Below are 17,659 nucleotides of genomic sequence, written 5' to 3'. Positions count from 1 at the left end.
AGTATAACTCTATCTATTTTGATCCAAGGACTGTATCGAAATAAATACATAAATACAAGATTGAAACATTATTTTCTTATGCTAGACAAGAAGGCTATATATTCATTTCATCCTTGATTTTTGTAGACAGTATCAATATCAAGCCTTTTGAAATGAGGCAAACACATAATATAATCATAACTGGATAGATTAGCATATACACTAACCGGTTTATTTATTTTGAAACAAGAATAAAGAATCTATAATCACTCTCTTTTATGTGTTTAGTTTCACAAGTAAAGAAGTATTTATAGTCTTCTTTAACTGGCCAAATCATTACATCTTACATTGATATTGAGCTAAAAAAATTATTTCATCTGAGACCTTGCAAGTAACGTTAATGAGAAATATCCTCATCGTCATTAAAGATTGCAGGACTTTTTTCTTTTCTTTGGTAGCTTCATTACTCAGAAAACATCTTTGCTATCCAATAGATCGACCGATTAAAAGTGTCATATATATATATTTAATGGATAAATATGCTCGACTTAGACGGCTTTTTAAAAAAAAACTATACACACGCACAAAGACAAAGGCTTATTTGCATAAATATATAGGAGAGAGAAAATGTATATATTTATGTTTGCCTTGAAAATTATTATCCAATTTCAACACCCTTACAAGCTTAACACATAAACGTATGAGTATTAAATAGATACAATGGTACTCAAAAAAAACACCAAAGTTTAACACACACATATATTATATTCAGTGGGGTGGTTGTATTGTTAGAGCTGTGTATTATATATATATATATATATATTGAATATACAAGGAAAAAACTACTATTTACATGTAGAGATCAAAACTCTCTTCTACCTATAATAATTATTTATGATTTCCAAATTATGTCGCACTTTACCACAAACCTCCTTATTACAGTAAAAAGGGAAGGGAGAGCAAATCAGGAATCAAAGTAAATAATTAATGAACCTAGCGAGCGATCAAACATAAATACACACTACACTACACTACAATACACTACACACATATATAATGGAGACATTCGCTTTGAAGTGACCGGGATTTAGCTCGTGTAAGCATAAGCAGATTTTATATCAGTGCGTTTCTGATAAGCAGAAAATAGGTTGGTAAAAATAATTATAATCATAATTATAATCATAAACACAAAATATCTTTAAAAATATATATATTCTTCTTCTAAATTCATTTTTTCTACTATCTCTATTATTTACCTTTTCAGTGCTGGTTCGAGGATCTGTTTGGGGTACATGAGGCATCTCTGGTAGTTCAGGGGCAGTGAATCCGTTATTAATAACCCTTTGTCTTGCTGGCTGATCTTTCTTGCATGTCTCCAGTATAGATCGTACTTGACCTTCAAGTACTACGCGAGCACCTTCAGTTCGTTTTCCAGAGTAACGTGCCATAGTAGAGACCGACACCAATAGTCCTCCAAGGACTACAACAGCCCCGCCGGTCATTATAGCAGCACTACCATACGCAACGCCTCCCAGCACTGAAAGACTTCCTACCGCACCAATTCCCCTATAGACATACAAGTATTAGCATTGACATTGACATTGACATTAATATTTGAATTTCGAGTATTGGATTAAGAGTTTTCTTTTTTTTTTAAAATGAATAAATAAATAAGTTTTTTTTTCCTACCAGCCCGCTGCTTCAGTTCGTTTCTCTGACCTTGGATCCAACCTATAGTTCCGCATTATCATCATAAAAAAAACAAATTAATAATCTCTGATCCATGAAGATTGTTTAATTTATATACATATAAGCCTCACTCACCTTCCTAGATACTCTATCAGTTGTTTCAATTGACTGAGATCTTTCTTAACCTGCTCTGGTACAAAGTCCCCGAGTTTCTCTCTTTCACTGATCCATACGCTTGTGCTTTGTACGATACCCTCAACATGAGTGAGTAAAAGCTCTAGTTGATCATGAAACTTCACATCTCCCAGCAATGAACTTGCGTGATAGGTTGAATAGACCGACATTGATAATGCACCAACTACAGCTGCCGACTTGAGGAGCATCCCATTTACATTTCCTTGTTGCTCATCAGTTTTTTGTACATCCTTTGGTTCTTTCTTTTCGTCTTTGCCTTCGTCTTTCTTTTCCTTCTCTGCCTTTTTTTTAGCTTCTGCTTCTGCTTTTCTTTTTGCTTCTTCCTCTTCATATCTGCGTTGTTGGCGTGGATTACTCATGGTAGGATCTGATCGCTGTGTTTCCATATACATTTTAGCACACTCCATAATAAATTCGCCAATGACTGATACTCTTTCAGAAGATATTTTTGATGCATGCTTTCCAATCGGATTCCTCGAAAAGTCAAATGATGTCCAACCACTGTCTTGTCGAGGTCGAATAGGTTCTTGATCCTACAAAGCAATAAATAAATAAACCATTAATTGATTTAGTTTAATTTAGTTTAGTGAAATGAGTTTTTATAATGATTCAAAGCTTAACATTAACATTCATTATTTAATAAAAAAAACGACAACAACTACAGCTACAAACTACACTCAACTGCTTCTTTTTTAACAATCTCTTTTAATATGTGAGGTGTAAAGTCAAGAAGGGTGCGAACGGGTATAGTGAAATCACCAGTGTCTCGTTGGTACAATTCGGCTGGGAATTCGTAATCTTCAAAAAAGAGCTATAAAAATTGCCCATACAAACACATGTCGTAATGAATTAATTTAAAAAAGAATAAAGAAAAGACATTAATTTTCTTTGTACTTGCAGAAGCCATGGTGACAGCAAGAGTAGCTTAAAATTTAAACTTGGTAATAAAAGAGAAAATAAGAAGGATGAGGATGGTAAAGAGAAAGAGAAAGAAAATGTGAGATTGATTGTCTAAATTACTAGTGCGTTGCTGATGCTAAGAAGCAAAAGAAAAAGGCAAAGGCAAAGGGATCAATATTTTTTATGGATTTGTATTTTATACTCCGACAAAAATCAAATGTCAATGTGTTGTAAAAATTATAAAACCAGGAGAGAAGAGATACTTTAATGGTTTATTGAAATATTCTAAATATTTTGAATACAATAGCTGAGAGTGAGAATCACTACAGAGACTATACTAATTTTAATTTTGCCTTTTCTTTCAAATATATGTATTAAAGAAGATTGTCTATAAAATACAGATATCTATTCATTAGATTTTATCGCTATTTTTCTATCCCTTTTTTTTGGTGTAGTACAACTATGCTAAAAAGTGATTTCATGCTTACAATATATAATAACCACAAAAAGAAGGAATCCATAAAGCCAATTCCTGTATTATATAATCTTTTATCTCCAAACATTTCTGATATCGTAAGCTCAAGAATATTATGAACGAGCTTTGAAGCCATATATATATTTTATATGTGTGTGTGTGTGTGTGAATTTCTAAAAAAAAAATTAAAAATAATGGTAAGATGGAATCCTGAAAATGGGATTTTTTTTTAAGACAAAAATTAAGCTTCAAAAACATTTCATTTAATTTTGGAATGAACTGTATGCTCCAAGTAATTCAATACGTGGCAAAATGAGAGCCACATACTTGTATTTACAGTTTGCTTGGATAGTGAATATTATGGCCATTATACAATAAAAATCATTGATAGAATAGCAAAGTGTTATATAAAACATGAATTAAGCATGTAATTAAATTGCCATGGAGATATATCCACATGCACAAACATGTTTTATTTTATTTACTTATAAAACTCATTATTACCATTATTTTTAACCAACAAAAGGAAATGTTCCAAATAATCTGTTTTTATGCAACAAGCCATTTACGTAATTGAATGCTAATCTCACCAAGGAATACATGTTTCTGTCATGTTATTAAACGATTCTCATGTTCAATCGTCAATAACACAAATGAACATCATCCTTGGTTTCGACATCCGCTTAACCCACCTCCAAGGATCGTCACAGACAATAAAAAAAAAGAAAAGGAGAGAGAAAGAGAGATGGGATTCCCGATTACATTTTAGAAAGAAACTAAAAAAAAAGGGCTTTCTTCAACAGTGAGATCTTGAACAATGAACGAAGCAGAGATTGCCTTGGAATGTTATGAATCCATTGCGGAAGCCATGGTATGACACATTAGAAAATAAAAAAGAAAATAAAACTATGTACTGTTGAACTGATTTAGCGACATAATATGATAGGAATATTATGAGAATGAGCATTACTTTGCCGGTCTAGTGCTTATGAATACTTTGCTCGAGAAATACCCAAAACAAGCAGGTATAAATAGTTATGCATATATATCTAAACTTATTTGTATTATTATTATGATTATTATGCACTTAATAATGATAGGGTATACATACAAAAGGAGAAGAAAGTATAATAATTATTGTTGTTGTTTTGGATTTACATTAGATGCCCTGTCCTTGAAAGGCTTGTTGATGTGGAACCTTGGTTATAAGGATGAAGGGTATCAGTTTGCTAGAAAAGGGTTTGAATATGATCCAAAATCCTCTGCATGTAAGCTAGTGGGCATACATACACAACATTTCTATTATATATATAAACTAAATCTAAAACAAAACAGGCTGGCGCTCTTATGGATATATGCTTACTCAAGATAGTCGAGTGAAAGAGTCCCTCGAATATTACAAAAAGGCAGCCGAATTAAGTGAATTTACTGACATTGAGACCACCAACGAGTATGCCTGTGTTCAAACTCATTTAAGAATGTATTCTGAAGCATTGGTAAGATTCATTATTTAGTGTCAAGTAATTATAGACATAACGAGTGCACATTTCCTTTTTTTATTTTGTCTTAAAAAATAATAATAATATTATGTTTATAGGAAACTAGAAAAAAGTTGCTGTATCAGCTTCATAATGAACCATCCTTTTGGATCGGTACGGGTGTTTTATGCTATTTGCTAGACCAACCGGAAATAGCTGCCAAGGTTTTCGACTCTTATTGCGACACATTGATGGTTAGCAAATAACAATAATCAATAATAAAAAGTAATTGACATGTGTGCTTTATTGATTTCAAATAGGAAACATCATCAGAATACGATCAATCCGAAGTACTTTTATTTTATACCGATATTCTCGAAAAGCAAGAAAAATATCAGGATGCACTGGATCATCTTGAGAAAATCAAGGATGTCGTAAAAGATCAAAGATCCTGGAAAGAGAAACAAGCTTATCTATTAGAAAAAACCGGGAACATCGAATTGGCTGAGACAACCTACAGACAATTGATATATGAAAATCCATATGATTCTCGATACATTAATAGTCTTTTAGCCGTCAAAGGATACAACAAAGGTAATATATAATGGGAAAAGGAAAACTCGTTTGTGTATGGGTATGAAATTATGATCAGCACTAATGTATTTATTTATTGACTTACATATGTTATTTCTATTACTTTCTACGAAAAGATAATATGCGTACATGGGCAAGAAATCTATTGTTGAATCTAATGAAGTCCTACCCTCGCTCAAATACAATAGCCGATATATCATTGAATTACGCAACCCCAGATGAATTTTCATTGGAAGTCAAAGACATCATCCAAAAGAGTCTTCGTAAAGGTGTTCCTTCCCTCTTTGCGAGATTAAAGAAATATTATAGAGACACAGAGAAGAAGGATACAATTGAAGAAATAATGTTAGGGCTTGTGCGTAAACTCGAAAACTCAGGGTCATTTGATGGAAATGCCAAAGGTAAAAAGTCGATTACATCAATAAATTAAAAGTATTCACAGTATACGGTTATGATAATAGACTCAAGAGAACCACCAACTGCATTATTATGGTCGCTTTATTACATTGCTCAGCATTATGACTTTCTTGGGGATAGAGAAAAAGCTCTTGATTACATCCAAAAGGCCATCAATCACACTCCAACTATTGTTGAGCTATACATGACACAAGCAAGGATATTAAAGGTTAGATATCTACATCTAAAATTTAAACAGAAACAGAAACAGAAACAGAAACAGAAACATTAACAATAATACTAATGCTAATAATAATAATAAAAATGATCTATAGCATCAAGGCGATCTTGAGACAGCCGCTAGGGTCATGAACAGAGCACGTAAATTGGATTTACAAGACCGTTTTGTTAATTCAAAGTGTACAAAATACATGATGCGAGCTGGTTATATTGTAAAGGCAAAAGAACTCTTTAAAATGTTTCTTGGGGTAAGAGTTAATATTCTTTCTTTCTTTTTTGTATATGTGCGTGTGAGTCAATTGTGTATATAGATACTCAGGACCTCCTTTCCTCCCCCTTTTGTAGAAGCGAACAAATACCAGAAAAAGCCTGCTGGACATGCAATGCCAGTGGTTTATTCTTGAAGAAGGATTGGCATATTTGAAAAAAGAAAACTACGCAAAAGCTATCGATCGTTTCTTAACTATCGACTCATTTTATAATGACTTTAAAGACAACGAGTTTGGAATTCATTCATATTGTCTACACAAAAATACCCTTCGAACTTACGTCAAGTAAGTTGTGAAATAGCCACGATTGTATATATAATGTGCTCTGTACATTTGATTCATTTGTTCGTTGATCGCTTGCTTGTATAATTGCTTGATTGCTTGACTGATCAATTGTATTGTCCCTATAGACTACTCAAATGGGAAGATACACTCCGAAAACATCCTTATTATATAAAAGCAGCCAAGGGAGCTATTAAGGTAATATCCAAAAGAAAAAACAAAAGAAATAGACTGTTAGCGGTACAGCAAACAAGTACTCAATTTAATACACACACACACACATATATATATATATTAGGCCTATCTTGCCCTTGACGCTGCACAAAAACTAGATGCAACAGAAGAAGGGGCCAACAGAAGATTAAATTCCGTACTTCAGGAAGATGGTGAATTGTCAGATACACAAGATAAAGAGACGAAATATGTAGAAACAACAACACCATTAGAGGACGCCCTCAAATTTCTTGAACCTTTGCAGCGTGTGGCTCCTGATCTTTTAGAAACACATGCCCTTGGGTTTGAAGTCTATCTAAGGAAAGAGCAGTGGCACTTGTCTCGTAGATGCTTGATAGCCATGGCAGAAATCAACAAGTCTCACCCAAGCTTCCTAATTTGTAAAGAAATGTTTGAAAAGACAGGTAAGTTTATCAAACAAACAAACAAAAAAGCGATCAATTAATCTGGACATCCAATCTGATATATATATATATATATGTGCGTTACTTTTCTTAATAGTTTCATCAAAATCAATGGAAGAGAATGCACTTTTGAAAAAGTTGAAAAATCTGAATTTGTTAGACGTTAGCTCCCTATAAATGTGTATATTAATATATATACAAAATATATAAAATAAATAAATAATTATTATTCAATTACTTGTGAATATTTGTATTATTTTCTAAATAGATTTTTTTTCAAGATAAAAAAGGCACTGAAACAATTCTCATATTAATTATATAGTGGGGTTTTACAAGACATTTTAGACTGTAAAGAAAAATGAGCTGTGCAAACTCTTGTTATTTAGATGTATCAAATGTATTCCTTTGTTTTATTCTGATAATATTAATTCATGATAAACCAACCAGGATGGCAGCCTCATTCTTCAATTATACAAACCTGTACGCAGCGTAATTTTAGTGAAAGTAGTATATATTTGATTAAAAACAAATACACAAGTAGATGAATAAATAGATAGATATATAGGCAGAGAATATAAAAGAAGATTGTTGGTTTTTCGTAATTTCTTAATTTACTGGATCTTTATCATTAACTAAAAGAAATGAACGGACGGTAATGGATACTATGGTCCTTGTGCACCAACCATTAGATTTCTGATAACAAACAAGGACACCTTTTAGTACTGTTGGCCATGTTGATGCTGCTGGATACTACTGGACAATTCCAGAATTCACAATGATAGCACACAAGAAAAGAATAATAAGCCCTTGCTTTAATATCAACGGGTGTACATGGTAAAGGCGACAATTATAATCATATATATTCAAATGGCTTATTTTAGTACTGTACTGTACTCACGAAACATATTTTTATAGGTTTATATCTGTAAGATCATATTTTATTTTCTTTAACGAATTAAAACCGTGCGTTTATTGAGTCCTTTCCTATGTAGATCTTTAGAGGAAGCCAAGAATATCCACGGGTATAGTAGACACAAACTATTTGCAACTCATGTATTCTACTTGTTTAAACGGTTCCTACAACACAGAGCCTCGAAATTTTTGTTTGCTTGAAAGAAGCAAATATTTCAAGAAGCTCTTCAGATCAAAAGAGAGTTGTTCAGGCAACTGTTTCAATCGAACATGCTAATCTACACTCGTGTGTTTATGATCCAAAGATAACTAAAGGTAAATACACTACTAATTACAAGAAGATCTTTATGTATGCACACATACTAAGCAAAACCCTTGCAATCATTTTATATTTTGTTTATAAAGAGATGGATGAAATAATGGACTGTAAGAGTATATGTTGGAGTACACTTCTTTATAAGGTGCTAATAAAATCTGATTGTTCTGTTCTGCATACGTTCATTAGCATTCGATGAGCGTGGGTGGGTTAGTTTTATAGCACTCAAAGACATCACTCCTTACCTGATTAAGAGTCAGCTGGTTATATCCATCCGCATAAAGAAAGAGACAGAAAATCTGCTCACCATTTCGCCGGATATACCTAGAAATCTTGTGCCAAAGCTAGAACATTTTGCTGGATCACCTGAATTTCATGATGTTATTATTCGCGTTATCAACTGTCCTAAAAAAGAAAGCGATGAACCAAGCACAAGTACTGTAATATCTAAAAAACACAAACATAAAATTGACTCCAAAGGAAAAGATACTACCCCGATAGAGCGATTATTCTATGGCCACAAAGTTGTTCTTGCATCGGCATCAGTATGGTTCAAAAATCTGTTCACAAGTGGTATGAGCGAATCTTCTGGACATGAAATCACCATTCGCGAAACAGACCCGGGAGTATTTGAGAAGATACTTATGCTCATCTATACGTCGAACTTTGAGGCACAGGATGTGTTTGAAGCCCTGTCTATATCAAAAGCTGCCGATGAATTCCAACTTCACGACATATGTAACCAGGCTTTTTCTTACCTACAGACGCAAGTTACACGCGAAAATCTATGGCTGATATGGAATCATGCAGGTAAGCATAGCACAGCATAGCACAGCACAACGAAACAAAATAAAAATCGAAGAATATATCTTATATCTTTAAATAAATATAATAATAATAATATTTTATTTTTCCTGTGTGTGCGCGTGAATAAAAGAGCTTCTTGAGAATGAAGACGTTCAAAATTTCTGTCAGAACTATTTGAGAAGAAATTGTATCGCTTGTCTCCAAAGCTCAGCCTGGGAAGACCTAGAAGCTCTATGGGCAATAAGAACACTCCAGATTGACAAACTTACCTCAAATGTCAAGGAAGTCGATTTCTACCGTGCTGCTCTCAGATGGAGAGACAATAAACAACATTATCTAGCAGCAAAGAATGAATCAGGCGATAGATCTGGCTTAAGATTGAGAAAGCGAGCCTTCCAGCAACTAAGAGATTGTGAAGATGAAAGACAAATTAATGATGATTTCTCCAAAATGATACACTGCATACGATTCCCGCAGATGGACATGCAGTATCTGGTAACAAATGTAGAAACTGATGTTCCTGTGATGAATGTTTCAGGGATTAACGAATTGGCAAGTATATACTACTTTTTTTCTTCTTATGATTCATTAATTATCAATTAAAAAACCACTATAGCTAAGTATAAATTTTGCTTCTTCCTACTTTCACATACACAAAAATTAGTTGGCTGAAGCGTACCGCTACAATGCTTGTGGAAAGAAAATAAATAGCTCTGTACGATGCGAACCTCGTTTCAATAAACAATAGGAGAGCTATCAATAACAGTCGATACTAAAAAAAATGGCTTCTTGACAGTGTTGAGCCATATACACGTTTTACAAAAAAAAATCGATCTTGCTGATAATAATGTGAATTAAAAAATAACTTGTCTTGATAGATTTATTATATTATATATATGCGTGTGTATGAGTAGAAGTAGAAGTACTAAATAAAATATGAATAAATGTATATATATATATATATATATATATTAAAAGGAGCCTACAAAAAGTAATTATGTTAGAAATGGTGAAAGTGAAATCAACTATGACTTACCATTAGATTACTTTATAGATTGAAAGGCCAAAAGAGACCATGGCCCTTTTCTGGCTCACTGCTTTCAGTAGCTTGCGCAGAATTATCTGTTGAAGTTGACTGGGCAGCTTGAGTAGTCTTTTCTGCTTCTTTTGTTGTCTCGGCAGCTGTAGTTTTAGTGGCTGCAGGCTCTTTTGTTGTTTCAGCAGAAGGTTCCAAAGTTGAACTAGAGCTAGAATTGGGGGTAGAGCTTGTAACAGGTATTGTAGCAGAGGCATAGACAGAGGAAGGCACGGGCACAGCAGATGCATCAGATGTTGTATTAGTACTAGTGGTTTTTCCTGTAATACGGGACATAATGTCGGAAAGCAAAGTTTGCCTTTGCGCTTTATTGGCCCCAAGGGGGATCTGTAGACCAGGTAATAACTCCAAGTCGATCTCTGTGCCTACTTTGTCTTGGTAGTAGTACAACTCAGAGGTAAATCCATCTCCAACGATAGTAGTGACATTCTGTGCTAGGTTGACAATCTTATTGCTACTTGTCAGGAGCTCGAGAAGTTGACCAAGATCTGCATCAATAGAAAGGGGCCAGGCCTCAGAAGTAGTCGTTCCACCAACAGAGATCACCAGAGGGGAAGGAATACTGTAATCAATGTGACCAACTTGGAAGGGACCATCTTCACCCTCGAAGGTAATAACGGAATGAATCTCGCTAAGAGCATACTTTGTCTTGAGAGGATTGTTAAAGGTAACATAGGCATCACCCTTCTTGGCAATTACATCGAATATAGTTGTCACAACCTTGGTACTGGCAATAAGAGATGCTGGAATACCGCTCATCTCTGAAGAAAGCTTAATAGTCGAGAGAGCTGGCTGAAGTGATGCAATCAAGGTAGACTTTGAACTTCCTACAACGGTCAGAGGAACCTTGGCATTGGTAAGATAGTCGCTCAGAAGCTGACTGACAGCCTTGCTATTGGTGCTGCTAAGGTGGAAACCGGCAGAGAAGGTATTTGTACCAGGATTGATTACAGTATCCTTGATAGTAACTTCTCCGACATCAGCATTGAACTCGTTCATTTGGGCACTGAACGATATGTCGCCGATTGTGATAGCAATTTGGGAAGGATTTGCAAAGGACACGCTCAACTCGATAATGATGTATTCAGAAGTACCGCCAACTACATCCAAACTCAGAATTGAAGCCTTGTTTCCAAAGTTGTTCAGGCCTATAAGAATATTTAATAATGTGTTTTTTGTTTCTGTATATTGTAGATTGTACGTCACTTACCAGCCAAAGAAGTTTGTACGTCAAACCCGATATTATTGAGCTGAAGATCACCGGCAGCTGTGCTGGTCAGTGCATTGGCTGTACCAGAAAGTCCAAACTGAGCCTGGGCCGTGGAAGTCAAAACTGAAATAAAACTGTCAAATCCAGAATGCGCACTGTCTGGTGAGGCAAATGGAACATTGTCAAATTGAGTTGATACAATGCCACTTCTGTCTGTTGTAGCCTTCTCGTCGGGAATCTTGAGTTCAGCAACCGTTTTACCATCATACGAAGCAAAGGCGTCCATATTTAAAGAAGTTACGCTAAGAGGGAAGCCAAAGGGATTCTTGATCTGGGCCTGAATCTGCTTAGAGCTTGCTGGAGGAGAATAAGCACTCTTTGTGAAGTCAATTTCCATATCCTTTATTGTAACGGATGGGATAAGGGTGGGTTTCGTTGCTGGACCGGGTAAGACAACACCTTCGATCTTGAGTGTCTTGAAAGCAGCAGTAAGCCAGCCAACTTCACCGTTAGGACCAGAGGCAGATGCTCCTTCGATTGTAACAATAGAATTATTGGCCGCAAGATAGTTCTCGAATACTGTAGTGACAGCCTTTAAACCCTCGGCAGAATCCTGGTGAATAAGACGGCCTTTCATACTAAGATCGCCCGCTCCTTGAGGAGGGAATACAGCGGCACCTTCAGATCCGAGGGGGCCAAGGAGTACACCATCATAGTAGGCGTTGAAACTGACGCCGTTGAGATCAAAGCCAACTTGGCTAGGATTCTTGATAGTGGACTTGGCAGTAAGAGTGATACCTCCATCAGGATCATTTGACGGCAAATCAAAAGAGTTTATTACTACAGCATCCTTGAATCCATTGGTACCAGATAGCGTGACAAACTTCTCCATGTGAATAGCACTAAAAGTAAATCCAAGTGCATTGACGCTAACAGAGTCTGTATAAATGTCCCAGACAAAGTCCTTGTTGTTGATCAAATAACTGGCAAATTCACCCATAGCATCCTGATCTGTTACAGTGAATTCACCGGGAAGATTGAACTGAGCACCTTCATCCGGCTTTGTCTGTATCATATCCATAGTCACGCTACCAAGAGTCTTCCCTTGCCATGCAACTGTAAGTCCTTGAGGGAAAGATATCTGGGCCGAGAATGGACCGGTTCCTTCGATTGCGCCATTCAAAACAAGCTTAAAGTTGGTATCAGTTGGGGCGGACAAGACGATGGTGTTAAAGGACAGGGTGGCACCATCAACAATCTGCTGTACAATGGGTTGACCAACGATAGGGATAAGACGAGTAACTGAATCATCGGTAGTGATCGCAACATTACTTTGAGAGAACTGAAGTCCGTCAGTGTACTGCCCAATGTTTAACTCTGTGGATAACTGGAGATCGACCTGGAGGGCTTTCATAGCATCCATTACATAGCTCGATATATTGAAAGTATTGAATATATCAGCTGTGGGCGTGACATCTTCCTGACCCTCAATGTGGAACCCACCCATTCCAAGAAGTGCATCCAGGGGCTTGAGATCCATGTCTGACTTTACAGCAAGTTGGCGGAGAAGCAAGGCAATGACTGCCGGCTCCATGTTCATTGTCATAGAAAGAGGAGAAGATTGAGCAGTGACATGCCCAGAAACAACGATGGGATTATTGCTAATATCTTGGTCAATGTTTCCAATCGGCATACCCTGGAAGGATACTGATGAGACCACCTTTGTAATCGATAGACCAGTAGTGAACGGATTAGCAATACCGACTTGAACATTGACGATATTTGTTGTCGGTGAGTCAGGCTGAACCAACAGAGAAGCGGTCTGAATCAAAGAAGCATTGAGACCTGGAAGAACGGCATCGATTGAAATGCTTCCAAGAGCGTCAGCAAGAGATGCAATGTCTGTAGACTTATCAAAGCCTCCGATATGAACATTGTTGTCTTTGCCCATAACGAAACTGCTCAATATATTCTGACCGACATCGGAGCTCTTGGGATCAAAAGTGGCTGTTGTCAAAACGGTATTATCGCCTCGGTCTAACTTGAGATTATTGAGAGTTACTACGCCAAGATGAACATCATTAGCCATCATAGCGAGATATACGTTTCCAGTAGAAATGCTAAAGTCTGAAGGGTTGGACATTGTAACACTGATAGCAAGCTCAAGATGGTCAGACTGGCCACCTGTCACATCAAGGCTGTTGATAATCGTGGCTGAGCTGTTCAAGAACTGGAGGCCGTGAAGACTTGTAGGAACTTCGAACGTAACTCCACCAAGCTGAATCTCTCCTAGAGGGGTCTGGACGAGAGTCGTAGCATTTCCACCGACACGGAAGGTGTAAAGGTCAGAGGCAGTGAGCTCATATGTATAATCGTTGAATTCGACATCTTTGCTAGGAATACCGGCAAGTGTATTGTTGTTAAGAGCAAACTGAAGCTTTCCGGTTGACTGGTCACTTTGAGTAGGAGACCAAGGAATCTGAATTACGGAGAAGTCTCCTGTAGAATTTGTACCAAGCGTAATGTTCAAAGCAGCTTTTGTAATATTCAGAGAAAATCCAAACGGAATAGAGAAATCAGAAGTGACCACAGGAGCATTAACGGTAGGATCGTAGGGAGAATCTTGGTTAAACTGAAGATCAAGATAGCCCATGTTGACTGCGCTTATAATTTTCATGGGACCATTGGCTGCCAAGTCTACATGTAACTGAACGGATTCGAATCCTTGGGAAAGCCAGCCAATTGCGTTTTGACCATCCGGAGCTGCAGAGATACCAGTGGCAGTTGTTTGTGAAATCTTTCCGGAAACATAGTTTGAGAAAAGAACACCGACTTTTTCTAATGCAACCGGGTCGGACTGAGGCTTCAGAACACCTTTGAGAAGGATGTCGTTGTCGCCACTCTGTAGGGTTATATTATCAGCTGAAACCACTCCAAGGTCGACACTGTCGTAGGAAATGGCAAGATTTATAGTACCAAGCTGGACACCAATCGGAGAAGGCGATACAAGGACTGTACCAAGGGCAACGTTAATTCCACCACCTGGAGCATCACTTGGAAGTTCAAACGATGTTATCCTGACATTTGGAAAACCATTCATCCCTATCAATAAGAATATAATTAATTATTTGAACCATTAAAAGTTGATCAAACGGATTCCAAACAGATATAGCATCATTGCTTGTTTTTCTTTTTAGAAAACAACTTTATGTATAGATAGCTTACCTGTTAAAGATATGGTTTTGTCAAGATTTACAGTAGCAGTTCTTTAAAAAGAAAAGAAAAGTGCATATGAGTAATTTGGCTTTACATACTTAAAGACAAACTTATAGCTTACCTTGTGAGTGCGGTAATTTTGAGCTTTCCTTTCATAACCCATTCAAAGTTTTCATTTGCCAACATCTCACGCGCAAAGGTGGCAAAGAAGTCGGTGTCTTGGATTAAGAATGCAGTCTCTGCATTGAGAGCACCTTTACCACCTGAGATCTTTGTATCTGGTAATGTGATATTTCCAAGTAGTGTATCATTATAGTAGACATTAATTGGATTTTGAAACTTGATATCTGCCCCAAAAGGACCAGTATTGCTAAGGGAACTTTGTAATGCAAGGTAGAATGTAGAGTTGGGGTCCAGCCCGTCGTCCCGCTTAATTAGTTGTAAGGCAGATGTTGTATCGAGACTTGACGGAGGCGCGAATGTAATCTGTGCTTTATCGACACCAATTTTGGCTTGGTTCATCAGGTGCTGAGCAATCATGGGGAAGAAAACATAGATCGCAAGAAGGACGGCGACGATCGTGGTTATTGCACTAGATATTGAGCAAAATATCCAATACTTTTTTTTGCGGTAAAATCGAGGTTTTGGTGGAGGAGGTTTACTAGCGTATTCTTCTATGTAAATTTTATGAATGCTTTCCTCCTTAGCATCATGATATTCATCTCGACTCTCATGCCTTACAAGCGGAGCATGGCCATCGATTGATTTGTTTGACATTTTTTTAATAGGAGTAAAAGAAAAGGACAGGAATGGTTGGATAGGTAGACAGATTTCCCAAATACGATACAGAAGTAAAGAGGGATCTCTTTGCTGTCTTTACTAAACAAGGTGGATGCTTTGGTGTAAAAGAGAAGGTAAAGGGGTAGGATGATGTACTTGCCAATCCAACAAGCGTCTTTTTATTTGTTTTCACATTCTCTTTCTCATATTTTTAACTGAATAAATGCTATGTTCAATCTTCGTTGTTTATTACGATAAAGGTGTGTCGTACAATTGTATGCTAAAAGCGACGAGATTTGTTCCTTATCCAGTATTTCGATTGGTGATATTTGATCACTAATAGCGTACAAAATAACTTTTAGTGGAAAAGTATTTTCAGTAGCGGCCTTCTTCTTTATTGGACTCATGTGAGTTCCCCACACTATTTAACTTTAGGTACTAGTTAATTTTTCCTTTTAATGTAGATCTCTGGTATGTAGCTCGACACTACAATGAAAATCCTAAAGAAAATGTATCTTGATGTCAAAGCTGTCTCTTTGGGAGCGATATTCTCTACTGTGTTCTTAATGTTCCAATCTTTATGACATATGTACCCCAAGCACACATGGACGATCGATTTGTGCTCTGGGTGTACTCAAAATACACAATGTATTATGTTACACGCATAGGTCTGTAGTTTTTTTTTATGGATAAATATACATTCATTTCAAGAAGTAAAGTCGCTGGTTTTGAATTTGATGTCGTGCAAAAAATTGTATTCAACAATAGTCTTTTTTTATATACTAATTGGTCGGCTACAATGCAAAGCACTGAGCGTGTGGCATTTTATGCCTGAAAATCGGTATTACAATAAACATAGAAGAGGAAGAAGAAATAAAATAAGTGACTAGAAACCCTATTCCATAAAACTTATTATCACCACGAGTGCTCTTGATCCTATATGGTATGTTTTTGCGATTTTCTTTTTTGGTGGAGGCCTCAGTTATAGACTATCAGGGTATTCCAATTTTTCGAAGAGTTCAAACTCGAATCGCTCAGCAAACGATGTTTGGTTTCATGGCTGTATTCGATGCCATCTTCACAAATTTGTTTGATTCTTTGCATGTACATCCCGTAAGATGTTTTGTCAATTGTCCTTTTGAACGGCTATTAGTTTATGTTGCAAATAGTCTCGAGTAATAAAAAAAAGTTCGAAGATTTGATAATAGCACACCAATACGAAAGCGGTTTTGTAAAGTTGTATTTTGGGTTTCAATCAGAAGAGGTGGAAGGGAACCCAGCACAGAAAGTGCTAGCATGTCTAAAATATCAACCCTTGTGCCGTTCCAATCAGCATCGGCAACCTTGTACGTAACATTGGGAGTACCCATCAAATCATGGCTTATACAATCAACAACCGATTGCTTCTTCGTGGACATACGGCTAATCCTGTCGCCTCCTACCCACTAGATCATTCCTGCTACCGTGCTGTCGACTGCGTGTCTGTTGTACTCTGTCCCAGTAAAGTATTCTTTACACCTTTTCTTCGCTTGCCCTTCTAAATTCTGTGTTTAGAGTATAATGCTTGCTCGTCATGCACCCAAATGGAATGCACAGTCAGCAAGAGACCTCCTTCTTGGTAATTCCCTGAAGCGTTCAGATACGTCTGATCTGCTAGTTCTACTGGTAGATGTCACTACGCATGCAATTTGGGGTGCTCACTGGAACTTTCTTTGAAGAATCTCCCTCCCTGACTGGTTCTGTAGCGGCGAAAGCTTCTGGTGTTATATCATGGAACCTTGCAATTAAGTCATCAGACATTGCCCAAATCCAATAATTTTGTTTTTTCTTTTTGTTTTTTTTTCTTATGATTATATCTTCTAGCCAGCTGTTTGCATAGCTATTCCTTTCCTCACAGCCCCATCCCCGATAGACGCTCTCGCTTTTTATGTATGTTACACGTCTTTCCTTTTTTTAATTAGCCGCGTGCAAACGCATCAGCTATAACCAATAAAGAATACAAAAAAAAAGAAGTATTTTCTTGCCTAAACTATGACAAGAACTAGTCGGCAAGAAGTCCGTTGGATGTTATTTTGATATTCTCACAAGATATAGTGTGTATTTGAATATTATATACACATATACATATTCCATTCAACACCTGAACACCACACACGGAACAAGTACGAAAGCGTTGTCTCTTACTAG

General features: G+C 36.7%; 6 protein-coding genes across 6 annotated transcripts; 3 read left to right on the top strand and 3 right to left on the bottom strand.

Moving 5' to 3' along the window:
- Window positions 1-828: 828 nt before the first annotated feature.
- On the bottom strand, window positions 829-3,374 carry PHYBLDRAFT_167024 (hypothetical protein; the record flags this gene model as incomplete). The annotated part of the gene is made up of 6 exons (XM_018435554.1): window positions 829-858; window positions 1,236-1,545; window positions 1,669-1,710; window positions 1,804-2,396; window positions 2,561-2,674; window positions 3,252-3,374. 6 exons carry the CDS (start codon window positions 3,372-3,374, stop codon window positions 829-831), a joined length of 1,212 nt encoding a protein of 403 aa, XP_018292715.1.
- Window positions 3,375-4,055: 681 nt separating this feature from the next.
- PHYBLDRAFT_61271 (hypothetical protein) lies at window positions 4,056-7,312 on the top strand (the record flags this gene model as incomplete). The annotated part of the gene is made up of 13 exons (XM_018440780.1): window positions 4,056-4,109; window positions 4,185-4,263; window positions 4,402-4,506; window positions 4,574-4,734; window positions 4,836-4,970; window positions 5,037-5,310; window positions 5,427-5,711; window positions 5,772-5,935; window positions 6,042-6,194; window positions 6,292-6,500; window positions 6,626-6,695; window positions 6,796-7,135; window positions 7,233-7,312. The coding sequence occupies 13 exons, from the start codon at window positions 4,056-4,058 to the stop codon at window positions 7,310-7,312; spliced, it is 2,109 nt and encodes a 702-aa protein (XP_018292714.1).
- Window positions 7,313-7,776: 464 nt separating this feature from the next.
- Window positions 7,777-9,773, top strand: PHYBLDRAFT_61272 (hypothetical protein; the record flags this gene model as incomplete). The annotated part of the gene is made up of 7 exons (XM_018440781.1): window positions 7,777-7,787; window positions 7,844-7,969; window positions 8,051-8,060; window positions 8,224-8,362; window positions 8,453-8,473; window positions 8,553-9,173; window positions 9,301-9,773. The coding sequence occupies 7 exons, from the start codon at window positions 7,777-7,779 to the stop codon at window positions 9,771-9,773; spliced, it is 1,401 nt and encodes a 466-aa protein (XP_018292713.1).
- A 1,695-nt stretch (window positions 9,774-11,468) lies between these two features.
- Window positions 11,469-12,890, bottom strand: PHYBLDRAFT_111666 (hypothetical protein; the record flags this gene model as incomplete). Its single annotated transcript, XM_018428227.1, has 1 exon — window positions 11,469-12,890. The coding sequence occupies one exon, from the start codon at window positions 12,888-12,890 to the stop codon at window positions 11,469-11,471; it is 1,422 nt and encodes a 473-aa protein (XP_018292712.1).
- Window positions 12,891-14,072: 1,182 nt separating this feature from the next.
- On the bottom strand, window positions 14,073-14,576 carry PHYBLDRAFT_111385 (hypothetical protein; the record flags this gene model as incomplete). The annotated part of the gene is made up of 1 exon (XM_018428213.1): window positions 14,073-14,576. A coding segment is annotated over one exon (504 nt), but the record flags the coding sequence as incomplete, so codon positions are not given.
- A 1,940-nt stretch (window positions 14,577-16,516) lies between these two features.
- Window positions 16,517-17,188, top strand: PHYBLDRAFT_144046 (hypothetical protein; the record flags this gene model as incomplete). Its single annotated transcript, XM_018431134.1, has 3 exons — window positions 16,517-16,647; window positions 16,806-16,959; window positions 17,027-17,188. 3 exons carry the CDS (start codon window positions 16,517-16,519, stop codon window positions 17,186-17,188), a joined length of 447 nt encoding a protein of 148 aa, XP_018292710.1.
- Window positions 17,189-17,659: the final 471 nt, after the last annotated feature.

Source organism: Phycomyces blakesleeanus, assembly GCF_001638985.1.
Source record: "Phycomyces blakesleeanus NRRL 1555(-) unplaced genomic scaffold PHYBLscaffold_8, whole genome shotgun sequence".
Lineage (NCBI taxonomy): Eukaryota > Fungi > Mucoromycota > Mucoromycetes > Mucorales > Phycomycetaceae > Phycomyces > Phycomyces blakesleeanus.
Note: the sequence above shows the minus strand (reverse complement) of the source record. Positions and strands in the feature narration are given on the sequence as shown.